The 14534-nt window shown below is 38.1% G+C and overlaps 1 protein-coding gene across 1 annotated transcript in view; it reads left to right on the top strand.

Annotated features, from left to right (window-relative positions):
- The window catches only part of abhd3.S (abhydrolase domain containing 3 S homeolog), a gene marked incomplete at its 5' end in the record, with an annotated part of 32894 nt that overhangs the window by 7001 nt on the left and 11359 nt on the right, over positions 1 to 14534 (top strand). The window contains 2 exon segments of the mRNA NM_001095957.1: positions 1194 to 1239; positions 8231 to 8343. Of these exon segments, the coding sequence (NP_001089426.1) occupies positions 1194 to 1239; positions 8231 to 8343 (159 nt within the window).

The following is a 14534-nucleotide window of genomic DNA, read 5'->3' as shown; positions in this document are numbered from 1 at the left end:
TATTTATTTATCATGCTTTATACATTTGTTAAGTGTTTTGTCTTTATCGGTCTTGTAACTGCTCGACAGTCTGCAGGCTGCTTGTAACTAACAGAAAATTATCCTCCATCTCCATTCCTCCCCACCAGAAACATGTTAGTGGAATATTGAGCCTTCTGTCTGTATCTTGCTCACTCAGCTTCTACTTTGCTCTGCAAAGTCATGATGCCTCTTACAGAACAGTTGCCGTTTATATTTTTCTTTGAATCTCAGGCCACCAGGTTCTTTGTACCCTCCTATAGCACATCCGTTGTGTTATGATCTACTTAAAGGGGCACCTAATGACTATGGCTCAAGGGGGGCATCGTCAGGCAATATAATAGGTAAAAACACCCCATCAATTTTCTCTGCACTCACAATATACTTCTAAAAAGGCATTGATATAAATTGTTGAGTGATGATTTGTTGTTGAATTTCTCATATCAATGACCAATGATGAGTAGCAGGCATTTTGATCGCCACTTCCATATATCCATATGCTTAGCACTTTTCTGCTACTGCCGTGTGTTCAGCACATGGCAAAAACACACAACCATTTTTAGAAACCCAATTTCCATTGTCCTTAGGAGAATGCTTTTAGCTATAACTCTAACAATTAGCATGTGTTGATTTAAGGTCCTGCAATTGTTTGTGCATATGAGAGTTTCCTGTTTGGTGTTTTATAAAGATTAAAGCCACTTTTTAAACTGCTCTTTGTGGTGAGATTCTATAAGAGGTTTCTGATTGGTAAGGCTGTATGTAACTAATTAAAAAGCTCAGGGGATCTCTTTCTTCCATATTTACATTCAAATTTGTCAGCCTTTAATTTCCTATTCAAACTCACAAGTTTGTTTTTAAAACCACTTTCTCATTTTTTAAGTGATTCCTACTGCCTGCAGGCTAAAAGTATTTTGGTTAATTCTGTGCATTATGCTGCCCTATCTTTGTCTGTGTATAAGCTCTGTCATAAACATAATAAGGGACAGGAAGGAAGTAATACATGCATGCAGAAAAATATAACTTTTTAGAAATGTTAGTGAATCATATTTTACTGCAGTGCTCTAACTTGAGTGAATATTAGACCACAATTTTATTTTTTTTGATCAAAAAGTACCACTTTAACTTACAGCTTAAATTGCCTACAAATGTCAACATGATTTTTTGTTTTATTGTAGGTGTGTCGTGTTTAACAATAGAGGGGTTTCTGGAGAGAAACTTTTGGTAAGAAAAAAATTAAAATATGTGTTCACAGTTTGTCTAATTTGGTAGTAAGAAAATTGGATTTCCCAAGACATCAATATTGTATGTATGATTTCTAAATGTAGAAGGTTGAATGGAGGGCTATTCTGCAGGAACCTTTCTTTGTTTCAAGCTGCAGAGAGTTGTTCAACATCTGTCCGATGTCTCTTATGAAACCAGACCAAGGATAGACCGAGTTGGCCTATCCTTTAATGCTATAACAGCCCCTACACTCCTGGAAGGCTTTCCACTAGATGTTGGATCATTGTTGGTGGGATTTGCTTTAAATTGAACCACAAGAGCAGTACAAGTGCAAACAAACACCATAGAATGTAAAGGGATGGTTCACCTTTACGTCAACTTTCAGCAGGCTGACATGAATCATGGCCAGTAAATCGCCTCATTGAATGTCATACAAAAAAATACATCTCCATTGTGAGTTTATATTTGTCTAATCAGCTTTACATTTACTAGTATGTTAAGCTCCCGTGGTGGGAATCTCACATCCACAATCAAAAGTAGTTTAACCCATTAGTAGCTTTAAATTAAATTAGAATTTCAGTTAATTACATAATGTATTAATTATAAAGTTCTGGTGAGTACAGAATACATAGCCAGCACTGGATTAAAGGGCCATTAAAACTCATCAAATTTGCCTCCGCTAGTTGACCGCAGAGCTGCTGGGATATGTTCATGCACAATAACTGTGCAAAGGTGCTTGCTCTAATGGAATTTAAGTTTGGATTGAATGTGAAATTTGCGCCTTGTACACTGCACTTGCTTGAGATTCCCAGGCAAGATGAATAGCAACATTACCAAGTTGTCAAGAAACCAAAAAAAACTGAACAGATGGATGGAAAAATTGATATATAACAACCTTAAAAAATTTAGTTCAAACACTGCCTTCCAGTTACTGTGTATCATATCTACATACAGATGCAAATGCATACATTATCAGTATAAGCAGTATAAGTGCCTCACAGTATATGCAGGTGTATGGCCAGTATAAGAATCTCAATCAGAATTTAATGGTGAATTAGCAAGATTTTATTGTGATGCTAGTAATATTTTCAGATGGGAAATGCACAGAAATAATAGAGACAGGGAAAATATTACAGCTAAGGGCACATGGGGAATACAGGTATGGGATCCGTTATCTGGAAAATAGTTATCCAGAAATCTCAGAATTACAGAAAGGCCATCTCCCATAGATTCCATTTTATCCAAATAATCCAAAATTTTCAAAATGAATACTTTTTTTTTGTAATTAAAAACAGTACCTTGTACTTGATCCAAACTAAGATATAATTAATCCTTATTGGAGGCAAAACCAGCCTGATGGGTTTATTTAATGTTAATTAATGATTTTCTAGTAGACTGAAGATCCAAATTACGGAAAGATACATTTTCTGGAAAACCCCAGGTTTTGATTCCAATATTGATATATTGGGTTGAATCAAGAAAAAGGAAATCATTTTGTAAAAATTTGGATTATTTTATTATAATGAAGGCTGTGGGAACCGGCCTTTGCGTAATTCAGAGCTTTCTGGATAATGGGTTTCGGGATAACCGATCCCATAGCTGTACATGTGATTGTGCCAAGACCTGTCAGTGACTGCTTTCCATATAGGGCCTCTCTGATGCGTTGATGAATATTTGCAAAGAACCTTTTGTATTTGTCTGTGTGAATGTGAATTTTGTGGTCACAGCCTCATTGCACCCCCTGCTTAATGTTTTTAAAAATTAGTGCTGAGCACAACTTTCTCTTGTTGGATGAAAATTTGGCTAAGTCCCAATCAGACATTGATTGTTAGTGATTGGCAAATCTTACCCGTTTCGCTTCTCTAGAAATTTGCGAAAAGGTGAAAAATTCGCCAAATGCATTAAAGTCCATGCGTGACAATTTTTTTGATGCATGACAATTTTTTCACCCATTGGAGTCTATGGGCATCCAATGGAGACATTAATTTGGCATGTGTATAGGGTTGCCAACTTTTTCACTATGTCATTATTTTCAGTGTCCTGTCTGGATTTCCTAATTTGGAAATCTGGACAGAAAGGTTTCAGCCCTTCCAAATACCGGACTGTCCAGGTAAAATCCAGACAGGTGGCAACTCTACATGTGTATAGGTTTGGACAATTTTAATTTATCCAATTATAAATACTATTTTGGCAAGGTTACTTATTACCTGAATTTGGACCCTTAAAAATCACGTGACTTTTGTTTAGGCCATGCAACAGTGTCAGACTGGAGTAATGGAGGCCCACCAGGACTGCCACATGAAAGCCCCTCCAGGCAGTCACCGGGGGCCCCCTCCTGGCTTACCTCTGCGCGACCTCACTCTCGAGCTTCTGTCTCCATCTGCGCGAATGCTGGTGCGGCGTGCACCTGCATGATTGTCTGTGCAGTGCGCGCCTGCGCGAACTCCATTGCACTGTGCGTCAGCGCAGCAGAGACCTTTTTTCAAGGGGGAGCCTGATCAGGAAACATGGCTGGGCTGGCGGGGGCCCATGTGGGCCGGGGCCCACCGGGTTTTTTCCCGGTTTCCCGCCGGCCCAGTCCGACACTGCCATGCAACAATGGAAGGTGCCGTGTTTTTGTTGCACTTCTTTTTTCCAGAAATTTGCTACTTTGCATATGCAAATTAGGGTCTGAATTCAGTACTCAGTTGAATCCAAAAAAAGATTTATTGCATCCTGATTATATATGCACCTGGTCACTCCTTACTGGTTACTTAGTTAATTCACTGCTATTGAATGAGAAACACTCAACGACTGCAAGTGGTGGTGGGACTTCTAATTATGCTAGATTTACTAATAAGAGTTTCAGGGGCAAACATTATCAGAATGGGGTGCTCATGGTGCTATTAAATAGAACAATGAAAGATTAGACAGCAGACCCTAAATTAACATATACAGAGATAGAGAGAATTGACAGAGTTGGTCTGCTACTTTATTTTAGCTTAAAACATTTAGCATTGTTAAAAAAGTTACAGTGGTAAAGCATAGATATAGAATGTTTGCTAGGCACTTCTTAATATAGTGCAAGCCTTAAAATTTGCTTTGTCAGAAGTTAGAGGATTTTTTTCATGTAATGTTGCAGTTAAAAGCTTTTAGTAACTCATTTTAGAATGACTTTCTTTTGTTAACATTCTACAATCAATATATATAAATCAAGACATGTCTTCTCCATATGTTTTCTGGTCTTTATAAATGAATCCGGTTGGACAGTCAATTTCTGTAATGCTAATGTCAGCAACACTGCCAAATCTGACATAAAGCTAAGGGAGGTGCTACACTGATTTTATATATGTGATGCCCATCTTATATCACACGATAAGGATGTTAGTATAATGTTAGTATAATGCAGGTGGTAGGGTATAATGAGATAGCATTATTTTATGACTTCTTGCAATGTGTGGCAGCCAATACTGCCAATAAGTTGCTATTAAATGAAATCAAGGGAAAGGAAGGCAGTAGAGTTAATAAGAGCATAACTGAAGACATTAGAGATCTAAAACCCTCAAAAATGATTAAAATTTGCTCAATCAGGTCTTATAAGCACTTAAGCAATTGACATCAATATTCTTTTTTGTATCCTTTGCATTATTTTTCCAGTTTTATACTGCTAATATCATTCCTTTTTGAGCTAGGGTTGTCGTTATTATTTTTTATTTCTTATAGTTTTCACTTGTACAAAAACATTTTTGGTAAATGAAAATTTTTTTGTAAATTAATCAGTCATCAGTGTTTTATTCCCATATGTGCTCATTACACATGCCTATTGTTGCCTTAAAAGCTTCCTTTCCCTCTGCAAGTAATATCAGGAGAACAGATGCTTTTCAGTGCAGACACTTGTTAATAATCCCTGGTTCATACAGCCTCCATGTTACCAGACCCTCATTTTCATATTCTATTTCCCCTTCTATGACTTATTTCTTATTTTGGTCAATAAACATTTTCATTCTGGAAAGGTACAGCATTAAAGGAAAGCATATGAAAGAATGAATGGAAAAATTGTGAAAGTCTGACAGGTGGAACGTTATAAAGCTTTTTAATTTACCCGATCATTGAGTTTTTGCAGAATTATAATTGGAGTAAGGTAAATTGAAAATATTTGGCAGGAGAGATAGTTACATTGTTAAATCCCTCCAAACCCCTCCAAATGAAACCCAGCATCCATACATACACATACTGGCCCCTCTATACTCTCACATAAACTATAAACAGTGAATAAAGTACCCCCTCTAGTAAAATATAAGTTACAGAGGAGTTTCCTGACCATATAAAAACAGGTCATATATACAGGTCATGGAACTCCGAGGTTACTTCTAATATCCTCATATTTTACAACTGGGGGTACTTTATTTATTATAATACACACATTTCAATGATCATGTGACAGAAATGACATCAGAACTCACCGTTTATAACTGATGACATCAGAACTCACCGTTTATAAGGATATAATTTACAGGATATTCATGGCTTTTGTGTATTATATACCGATATTTATACTAACTATACATTTTAGTATCACAATAGCCTTGGATATTATGCTTGTTCAAAAAATCATCCAAGCCCCTCTTAAAAGCATTATCAGAATCAGCCATCACAATATCAACCGGCAGTGCATTCCACAACCTCACTGTCCTCACTGTGAAGAACCACCAACGTTGCTTCAAATGAAAGTTCTTTCCCCCCCACCATGACAGTCTCCCCTCATAATTTAAGTCTTCCATCCCTCTAACCAGTTTAGTTGCACGTCTCTGCACTCTCTCCAGCACAGCAGTGTCCAAACTTTTGCAATGAGGGCCAGATTTGGTGAGGTGAAAATGTGTGAGGGCCGTAGCAGTTATATTTGGGCACATTAGTGAATTGATCTGCCACTTGGACTATACTGCTGCCTGTGTGCTGAAGGTGTTAGCAATAGACATGTACTGGCATGTTGTCATGCACGGCTCTCATTTCTGCTACAGCTACACAATTCCTTTTCACACTGTGCTAGGGGGGCCTCGTTATTATTAATTTCATCATGGAGTCGGAGGGCCGCTGTAAATTTGAAAACGGGCCGGAATTGGCCCCCGGGCCTGACTTTGGACATACCTGCTCCAGCACATGTATATCCTTCTTAAGGACTGGAGTCGAAAACTGCACTACATACGCCAGGTGGGGCCTTACCAGTGACCTATAAAGAGGCAAAATTATGGGGGCCTGGCTAATTCATAAAGAGCAGCACAGCCGGCCTGGGCCCGGTACAACTTTACCACCTGTGCTCCCCTATGTTTAGGCCAGTATGGCAGAATAAGTAGTAGGCGCAGCCCAACAGGCACTCATCACCTGCAATAATACAAAAATGACATCCTTGAAATTGGTCACAGCTGCATGCAGGGAGGATCAGGTGAATAATTCAAATGTATGAACGTCATGCTGAAAAAACTCACCCGATCATTCCCTCTGCTGCTCCTCTGCTTTACATGCTTTAGAAGCAAGCGAGTTAGCGGTTTTATTTACTTAATTATCAAGAATTATTAGCACAAGCAAGGAGCTCTTTTAACTGATGTGCTTTTAAAATACCATGTTTACCCATGACAGTATCCATTTAAAGTAGCAACAACAAGTAAAAAGTATGTTCAGCACAAGCAGTATTCATTGTTGAACAAGGGTTGTAATTGTCCCTTTAAATTAATGAGGCACAGTTCTCTTCCATCTCTCATTTACATTTTAAAGCCGACTTAAACCTACCGTATATACTCGAGTATAAGCCGACCCGAGTATAAGCCGAGGTACCTAATTTTACCTACGAAAACTGGGAAAACTTATTGACTCTAGTATAAGCCTAGACACAACTACAGCCCTGTCTCCCAGATGCGCACATTCTGCCAAAGCGACCCCCCAGCGATCAACCGGACTTCTTTGCAAAGTTGATGGTGACAGAGAATTGCCAAATGGATTACTGTGTGCATTGTCCCACTGTCCCACTACCATGTGCAGAGGGTGCTGTTTGATATTGCCATCACTGTTAATCTTTCGTATAACCAACAGAGGGCGCTGTGTGATATTACAGTCACTGTTATTCTTTCATATAACCAACAGAGGGCGCTGTGTGATATTGCAGTCACTGTTAATCTTTCATATAACCAACAGAGGGCGCTGTGTGATATTGCAGTCACTGTTAATCTTTCATATAACCAACAGAGGGCGCACTGTTATTCTTTCATACAACCAACAGATGGCGCTGTGTGATATTGCAGTCACTGTTATTCTTTCATACAACCAACAGATGGCACTGTGTGATATTGCAGTCACTGTTATTCTTTCATATAACCAACAGATGGCGCTGTGTGATATTGCAGTCACTGTTATTCTTTAGTATAACCAACAGAGGGCGCACTGTTATTCTTTCATATAACCAACAAAGGGCATTGTGGGATATTGCAGTCTCTCCCCAAGTGTACTGTTGGTATAGGAATGATTAAAAGTGACTGCAATCTCAGCTACTTGGGTCGTACCGCTGACCCGAGTATAAGCCGAGGTAGACTTTTTCAGCACATTTTGAATGCTGAAAAACTCGGCTTATACTGGGGTATATACACGGTACACAAAAGAGGAAGTGAACTGTACAGAGTAGCATCCGGATATATTGCCTCTTTCGCTCATTTAACCCTTTGGTGGCTAGCCAGCAACCATACATCTCTGTGGAATATGTTGGTGTTTTTTCTAATAATAATTACCAGATCCGTTTGAACCTGCTGTGGAAAAAGCATGATATTAGCAGTGTAAAACTGAGTAAGTGCATTCAAAAGTGCATTCTCGGCATTTTTAAACTCTGTTTAAATAAATTGTTATCACCATAATGTTTACTCTCTAAAGTTAATTACACCTTAATATATACTCTCTAAAGTAAAAACAGTACCCATGTTCTGAGATTATTTGAGTCTCACATCTGCATTTTCTTGATTTCTTTCTTTAGACCCCAAGGACGTACTGTGCTGCAAACACAGAGGACTTGGAGGCAGTCATTAATCATGTGCATGCTATGTACCCAGAAGCCTCACTCATGGCTGCAGGTGTTTCAATGGGAGGGTAAGATCAAGCAGAATTGGGTTAAAAATAAAAAGCTATAGTGCTGATAATGTTAATATCTCAGCTTATACTTAATTACCTTCCATTAATGTTTTTATTGTTCAGTTTGTCCTAGGTAATGGCAATATTCAGCATTTTCTTGTTAAAAGGACACTTACAGAGAAATTATGTTTAGAAAATCTGCTCTTTATTTTCTCGCCCCCAAAATTAAAAAGGCATCAAACATGTTTTTGGTTTGCAGGAGCTAAGATCTGTAATGTAATTATGGCTGTGTAGCCTTAAGAGCTTATATCGGTCTTTGCCATGCATTACAGTTCTGGGCATTCCTCGTTAAAGGGGAACTATCACGACAATTAAAAATTAATATAAGCTCCATCATACTGAAATAAGAAACTTTCTACATATATTCAATTAAATATTCTGTATTGTTTCTGAAATAATAAAGTTTATATTCACTATCCCTCTCTCTCAGCATCTGTTTGTCTTTATTCTGTCTTCATGTAGGAGTTGGGTGTCAGATAATTATTGACAGTTAGATCCATTATATCTTATGGGGGAGGGGGGCTTCCTTTCTTAGAAGATGTATTAGAGTTCAGTCTACTAAAATCACCGGACATCATGTCTCTCTACATGCAGGAATTGTAAAAAGGCGTTTATTTTGTTAGATTTTCTTTGTACTCGAATCAGGTATTTGTGAGCTCTAACACATTTGCTAGGAAAGGAACCCCCCCCTAAAATATATTTGATCTAACTGTCAATGAATATCTGACACTCAACTGCTGCATGAAGTGAGAATGAAGAGAAACAGATGCTGAGACAGTGAAGATAAACTTGATTATTTCAGAAATGGTACAGAATTATTAATTGATTGTATTTAGAAAGTTTCTTACTTCAATATGATGAAGCTTATATTAAATTTTCATTTTCGCGATAGTTCCCCTTTAAGTTAATAAATTTGTCAATTGATGATTCAATTATTTTCTGTGGCATTACCCATAGGATCATAGATCAACACAGAACATAAACATAATAAATCAATACCTATATTTTTTGCATGCAATATTGGTCTCCTTTGGCTACACGCCAGCAGCAACATTTTAGATAAATGGCCACTGCACATGGCATTCTGCACATTAACAAGTGCTGTATACAATATTCTGCCAAGTGGCCAGTGTTCATTACTGGTGACAGTACTGATTTTGGCATCAAAGACATGTTCCTTTATTTAAATATAGTGATGTTAGCTCCTACTGGATTATATAAATGACTTGCAATCTCTGTAGAATGTCATAGATTTATAAATAATAATAAGAATGTCACAGATTTATAAATAATAATAAGTGCAGTTGGCAATAGCAACCAATGAGCAGTAGGTGTTATCTATGTTAGACCTCATTTCTCAGCATTTCCAGTCAGCTTTTCCCAGTAGACATCTTGTATTTTTATTATCAAGTACTTAAAATGCGTAAGGGTTTATGCATTGCTTTAGTTAAATTTTTTTGTGCCTGAATTTAATGTCTTTGGCTTCCTTTTTTCTTTCTAGTTTAATACTTTATACACTTTTAATACTTTCCTGTTCTACACCAACCATTTTCTTTGTGTTATACAGAAATATGATTTATTTATGTGTTTTGCTGGTAATCTCTGATAAGATTCCTCACCCGCCCTCTTCTCCCCATTCTCTACGGTTGCCTGTTAACCATCCGGAAACTGTACTATTTTTCTTCTTTAAAGCCTACTTCCTTCAGCCACAAGGCAGTTAAGCAGATCTACAATTCTCCTGCAGTCTTGCTAATGTAGATTAAGCATTTACTTCCCAGTGAACCGAAAGATCAGCATTCCAAGTCACAATAACACAGGAAGAGAAATAAAAATATCAGGAAGGTTGATATCGACTTTCCAGAAGGGTCATGCTGATGAAGGCATGTGTTAACCAGTTAACCACTGACCAAATAAGGATAATAAACAATTACCAGAAATACTTTGAAGCATTAATATAATACAGCTTCATGACTTAGAGAGAGACTACAGAGAGCCATGTCCCAAGCTCTTTAAAGATAAACACATTATCTATGTGACACTGAAGTATCACTTCAGAATGTGCAAATCAACATAGTGATACCTGCCTTCCAGCAGTAGCATCTGCCTTAGATAGCAGGTCTCATATGATAACATTGCACCAATTTGACCCAGTGTTGTAACCCCCTAGAAACAAAGCAGACATTTTGGGGCAGATTTATCATATATATGGTTTTTTTTTTTCCCATTATTCAAAATTTTTTTTGCACCCATACTCACATATTCAAGTTATATTTTTCGAAAACTCGAATATCTGTGAATTATTAAGAAAAAAACATTTGAAAATAAGAATGTAAAAATTAGGTTTTTATCCAACAACTCAAACAATTTAAGTTTTCAGGACATAAATTCGATCGATTCAGGTTTTTTTGGGACGTGAACTCAATCATTGGTGTTTTTTCCCTGTAGTTTTTCATGAGGATTTCTGACATTTGGATTTTTCCATAAAATTTGAGTTTATCCGAGGAAGAAAAACCCTCAACAACTCTTAAATTAGATTCTTGATAAAAATGCCCTGTCATTTTCTATATGCAGTACACAGATTAAAGCAAATTAGTTATGCTGGTACAGATACGGTAAATTAAAAAACCCTAGGTCCCAAGTATTGTGGATAACAGGTCCCATACCTGCATAACAGAGGACAATGGTGATCATAAACACCTGTGCGAATAGTCAGGGACGGATTTCTGTCTAGTGCTAATTTACACGCCTGTCCCCCCACTCACAACCCACCCCCCCCTACGCTAGGGACTAAAATGGCAGGCGATTTGGCAGCAGTTTAATTCTCCCACCAGGTGCCTAGTCCACTATAAATATGTGCCCTAGTCTGTGAATGGTGTTAAAAATACTACTAGGATTATCAAAATAAATAAAGTTCCTGGATATTCTAGTTCATTAAAAAAGGAATGCCTATTGAATATGTAATTTGACATATTTAATTCACCAAGACAAATTTGGGAATTATTTCATGAAAGCTCAGTTGTAGACAGTGGAGAAACCTAGAGAGACACTACATTACTGCTGTCAAACTTTGTCCCTTTTGTGGGCCGATTATCGAATTTACTAGACTAGAACAGATTATAATAAAACAGTGTTGTCATAAAAAATCTATACAAACCTTGAACAGGATGGAGGTCATTAAAAGTCCTTGGAGGACAACATCCGCCATGTGGACATCCAGTTAAAAAAGAAAAGCAAGAAATATGCTGTACATGATAAGTTTTTTCATTAAATTGAATCTGGAAATCCATTAATTTATACCCATACCCATATATTTTATATAAGTGAGGTGGTCCATTAATTAATTAAACACCCCTTTTATGTTAAGGGCTTACTGACGAGCAGTTGTAGCTGCGCATTACGTTTTTTCCAATTGGGCTGTCCTCACACAGGCGTGTGTAGGTGCCGAATGCAGGTTGAGACGCAACATGCTGCATTTTTCAGCCCCATTGGAAAAAAACATAATGCGTCTATTCCTGCGCTCCCCTGTGGCTGAACGCAGAAAAACGAAACGCAGGGGAGCGCAGCTACAACCGCTCGTCAGTAAGAGCCCTAAATCCATAACATGAACCAAAGATGTGAATGTGCAAAAACTGGTGCAGTAACACGTTATCACACTGCTTTTTACTCATGTTTGTTCTTTTTCTGTCTCTATAGTTTTTGCTTATGCCCCCTGTCACATTTCATTGGCCTCTTTTCTATAAAGATCTCAAATTTTACTGCAGGGGAGAGAAATGCCTGTAGGTTACACTTGTGCAATGTAACTGCTCATTTGTATTCCCATACTGCAATAAGCACACAAAGCCTGTAGTTATACTGGTACCTTCTACAGAATTCAAAATATGCAAATTACTGTAGTTGTGCTGGTACCCCATGAGGGATTTAACTGTTCACCATAAAATATTATCCCTCACAGCTGTTCTACTTATAAGTAACAGAGCAGCTAGGTTAATTATACTGTATAAAGAAAAATCTCAATTAAAGAAGTAAAGTATAGCAGAACAATCCAATAGTAACAATAGCAACACTTTATTCAGTATGTAACATGAGTGTTTTTCTCTTTCAATAAAAGTTTGTGAGGTTTTAGCTGACAAAAAAAAAGGTAAAAATATCCAATTAGAGGGGGAAAAAAGCAATTTATGCAAGAAAATAAGACATAAATATCACAATCACATTTTTTTACACCAATATGCTCAAAGCCAAAGGTCAACTAAAAAAAAAAATTAGCCTGGAGCCTGTATGTTCTACCTCTGCTTGAGTAGATTTTCTCCAGCTTATTTGGTAGAATCAGCTCCCAAACATTTGAAATTTGTGGGTCCGGTGCACATACCCTGACTGGCCACCTTCCAATCCTCTTACAATTATTGATTGAAGTACAGCACCACAAATCTTTTCTGTTGAAAAAAGGCTCTGTGTAGCCTGAAACGTTGCTTATCCAGGTCCTGCCAGTGTTCCAATAAATAGATTTTCTCCAGGTCATCTAGTTCCCTCCCAAAATCAAAATGCATACATACAGGATGTTTAAATGGATATAACATTAGGAATATACATTGAAAACAGAGGCTGGGACTGCTGTGAACTAAGCTGGCACAATATAAGGGAGGTAAAATAATAAGGATAATAATAAAATATACAAAAAACTGAAGACAGGTGGTTGAAGAATAATTTGCAAATGCATCCCCTGATACCATGCAAATGCATCCCCTCACACCATCTAAACAAGTTAGTTACTTCGCCCTTTAGTGAATTTCCCCCTTAATGTTTTCTCAGCTCCTTATCAGTATAGGTACAGTGGTAAAGGTATCTGCTTTCCTCACAGTAGTGTCAAAAATGAAGGGAATGTACTTATCTGCTTATGAAAAAACAATAGATAATAAAAACAAAAGATAATAAGAGTTGTTACTGTAATAATATTAGAGCCTATTCACACTGCTAGTCCAAAGTTCCTCCATAACAGATGTAACACATTTTTGGACTATCCAGGCCAACAGGGTTAATCACCAGCTAGTATAGTAGAGCATGGGTTGCACTGGACTCTAACACTTAAGGCAGGGCCTTTGCAAAAGGAAGTATTGAAGGTGTGATGTAGCACAACTACAACTCCCACAGGCTACTGTGCTTTAGCCAATAAATAAATGGGCGCCAGGAGGTCTTGCAGTCAAACAGAACAAACTTTTATCTGTCAGAGACAATGATCCACAGGGTACTTACATCAGTACAGAGGCATTTGCAGAATATATAGGCACACAGCTCAGACAGTATCAGAGGTAGATGCAGGTGCAATACATGAGGATGTAGTCAAGGCAGTACAGCATACCTCCAAGCAGAAATACCTCACACTTGGTCTGGATCTCACCCAGTGGAGGGGTCAGGGAGGAAAACCTAAAGCCTGACACCCTATCCACTGTGTTCCTTCACTGTAGGCAAATCTTATATCCTGGGAAGCTTCTCTCTGCTACACTTCCTTGATGGAGCACAAAGCTGATCTTTCTATCTTCCCTCACTGTCTTACTCTCCTAGAGAGTCTATAACAATTATATTCCTGCCACTCACTATCCTTATTCAGGGGGTCCCTGCTCCCTGACTTCCACACTAGAGGTACTAGTCCCTCTAGGTCAAACTGGCTTTACTGGGCCTTAGGGTACCCAGGCTCCCTGGAAACATCCGGATGGGTAAGCAACCAGAAGCCAAAGAGGAAGATCCACCCCTTCTCACTCACTATTCCAAAGTGTGTAAGGAAATGGCCACAACACCTCTTGGCCAATAACTGTGATATGTAAATTACAACTAGCTACATGGGCATCTGCCCAGCAACTAGGGAGATCAGGAAGTGTAGGGATTTAAAGCAATAGGGGCACATTAACCCTATGGGTCCCTACATACACCTGGGGGAAAAATCCATTTCGTCCCAACAATGATACAAAACATCCCCACACCATTTCAAACAATAGTGCAATAATACAGTACCATCACATCCTGTTCTGGTACCCTCTCTTGTCCAGTTTCTCTACTGGACCACTCCTTACTTCACTTACACTCCAACACTGGATTAGTAAAATACCACCACCACTTACCAAACTGTATTCCAGCTATCACAACCCCCCACCCAAGGG

Source organism: Xenopus laevis, chromosome 6S, assembly GCF_017654675.1.
Source record: "Xenopus laevis strain J_2021 chromosome 6S, Xenopus_laevis_v10.1, whole genome shotgun sequence".
In the NCBI taxonomy this organism is placed as follows: Eukaryota; Metazoa; Chordata; class Amphibia; order Anura; family Pipidae; genus Xenopus; species Xenopus laevis.
The sequence above is the reverse complement of the archived record's forward strand: the minus strand, read 5'-3'. Positions and strand labels throughout refer to the sequence as shown.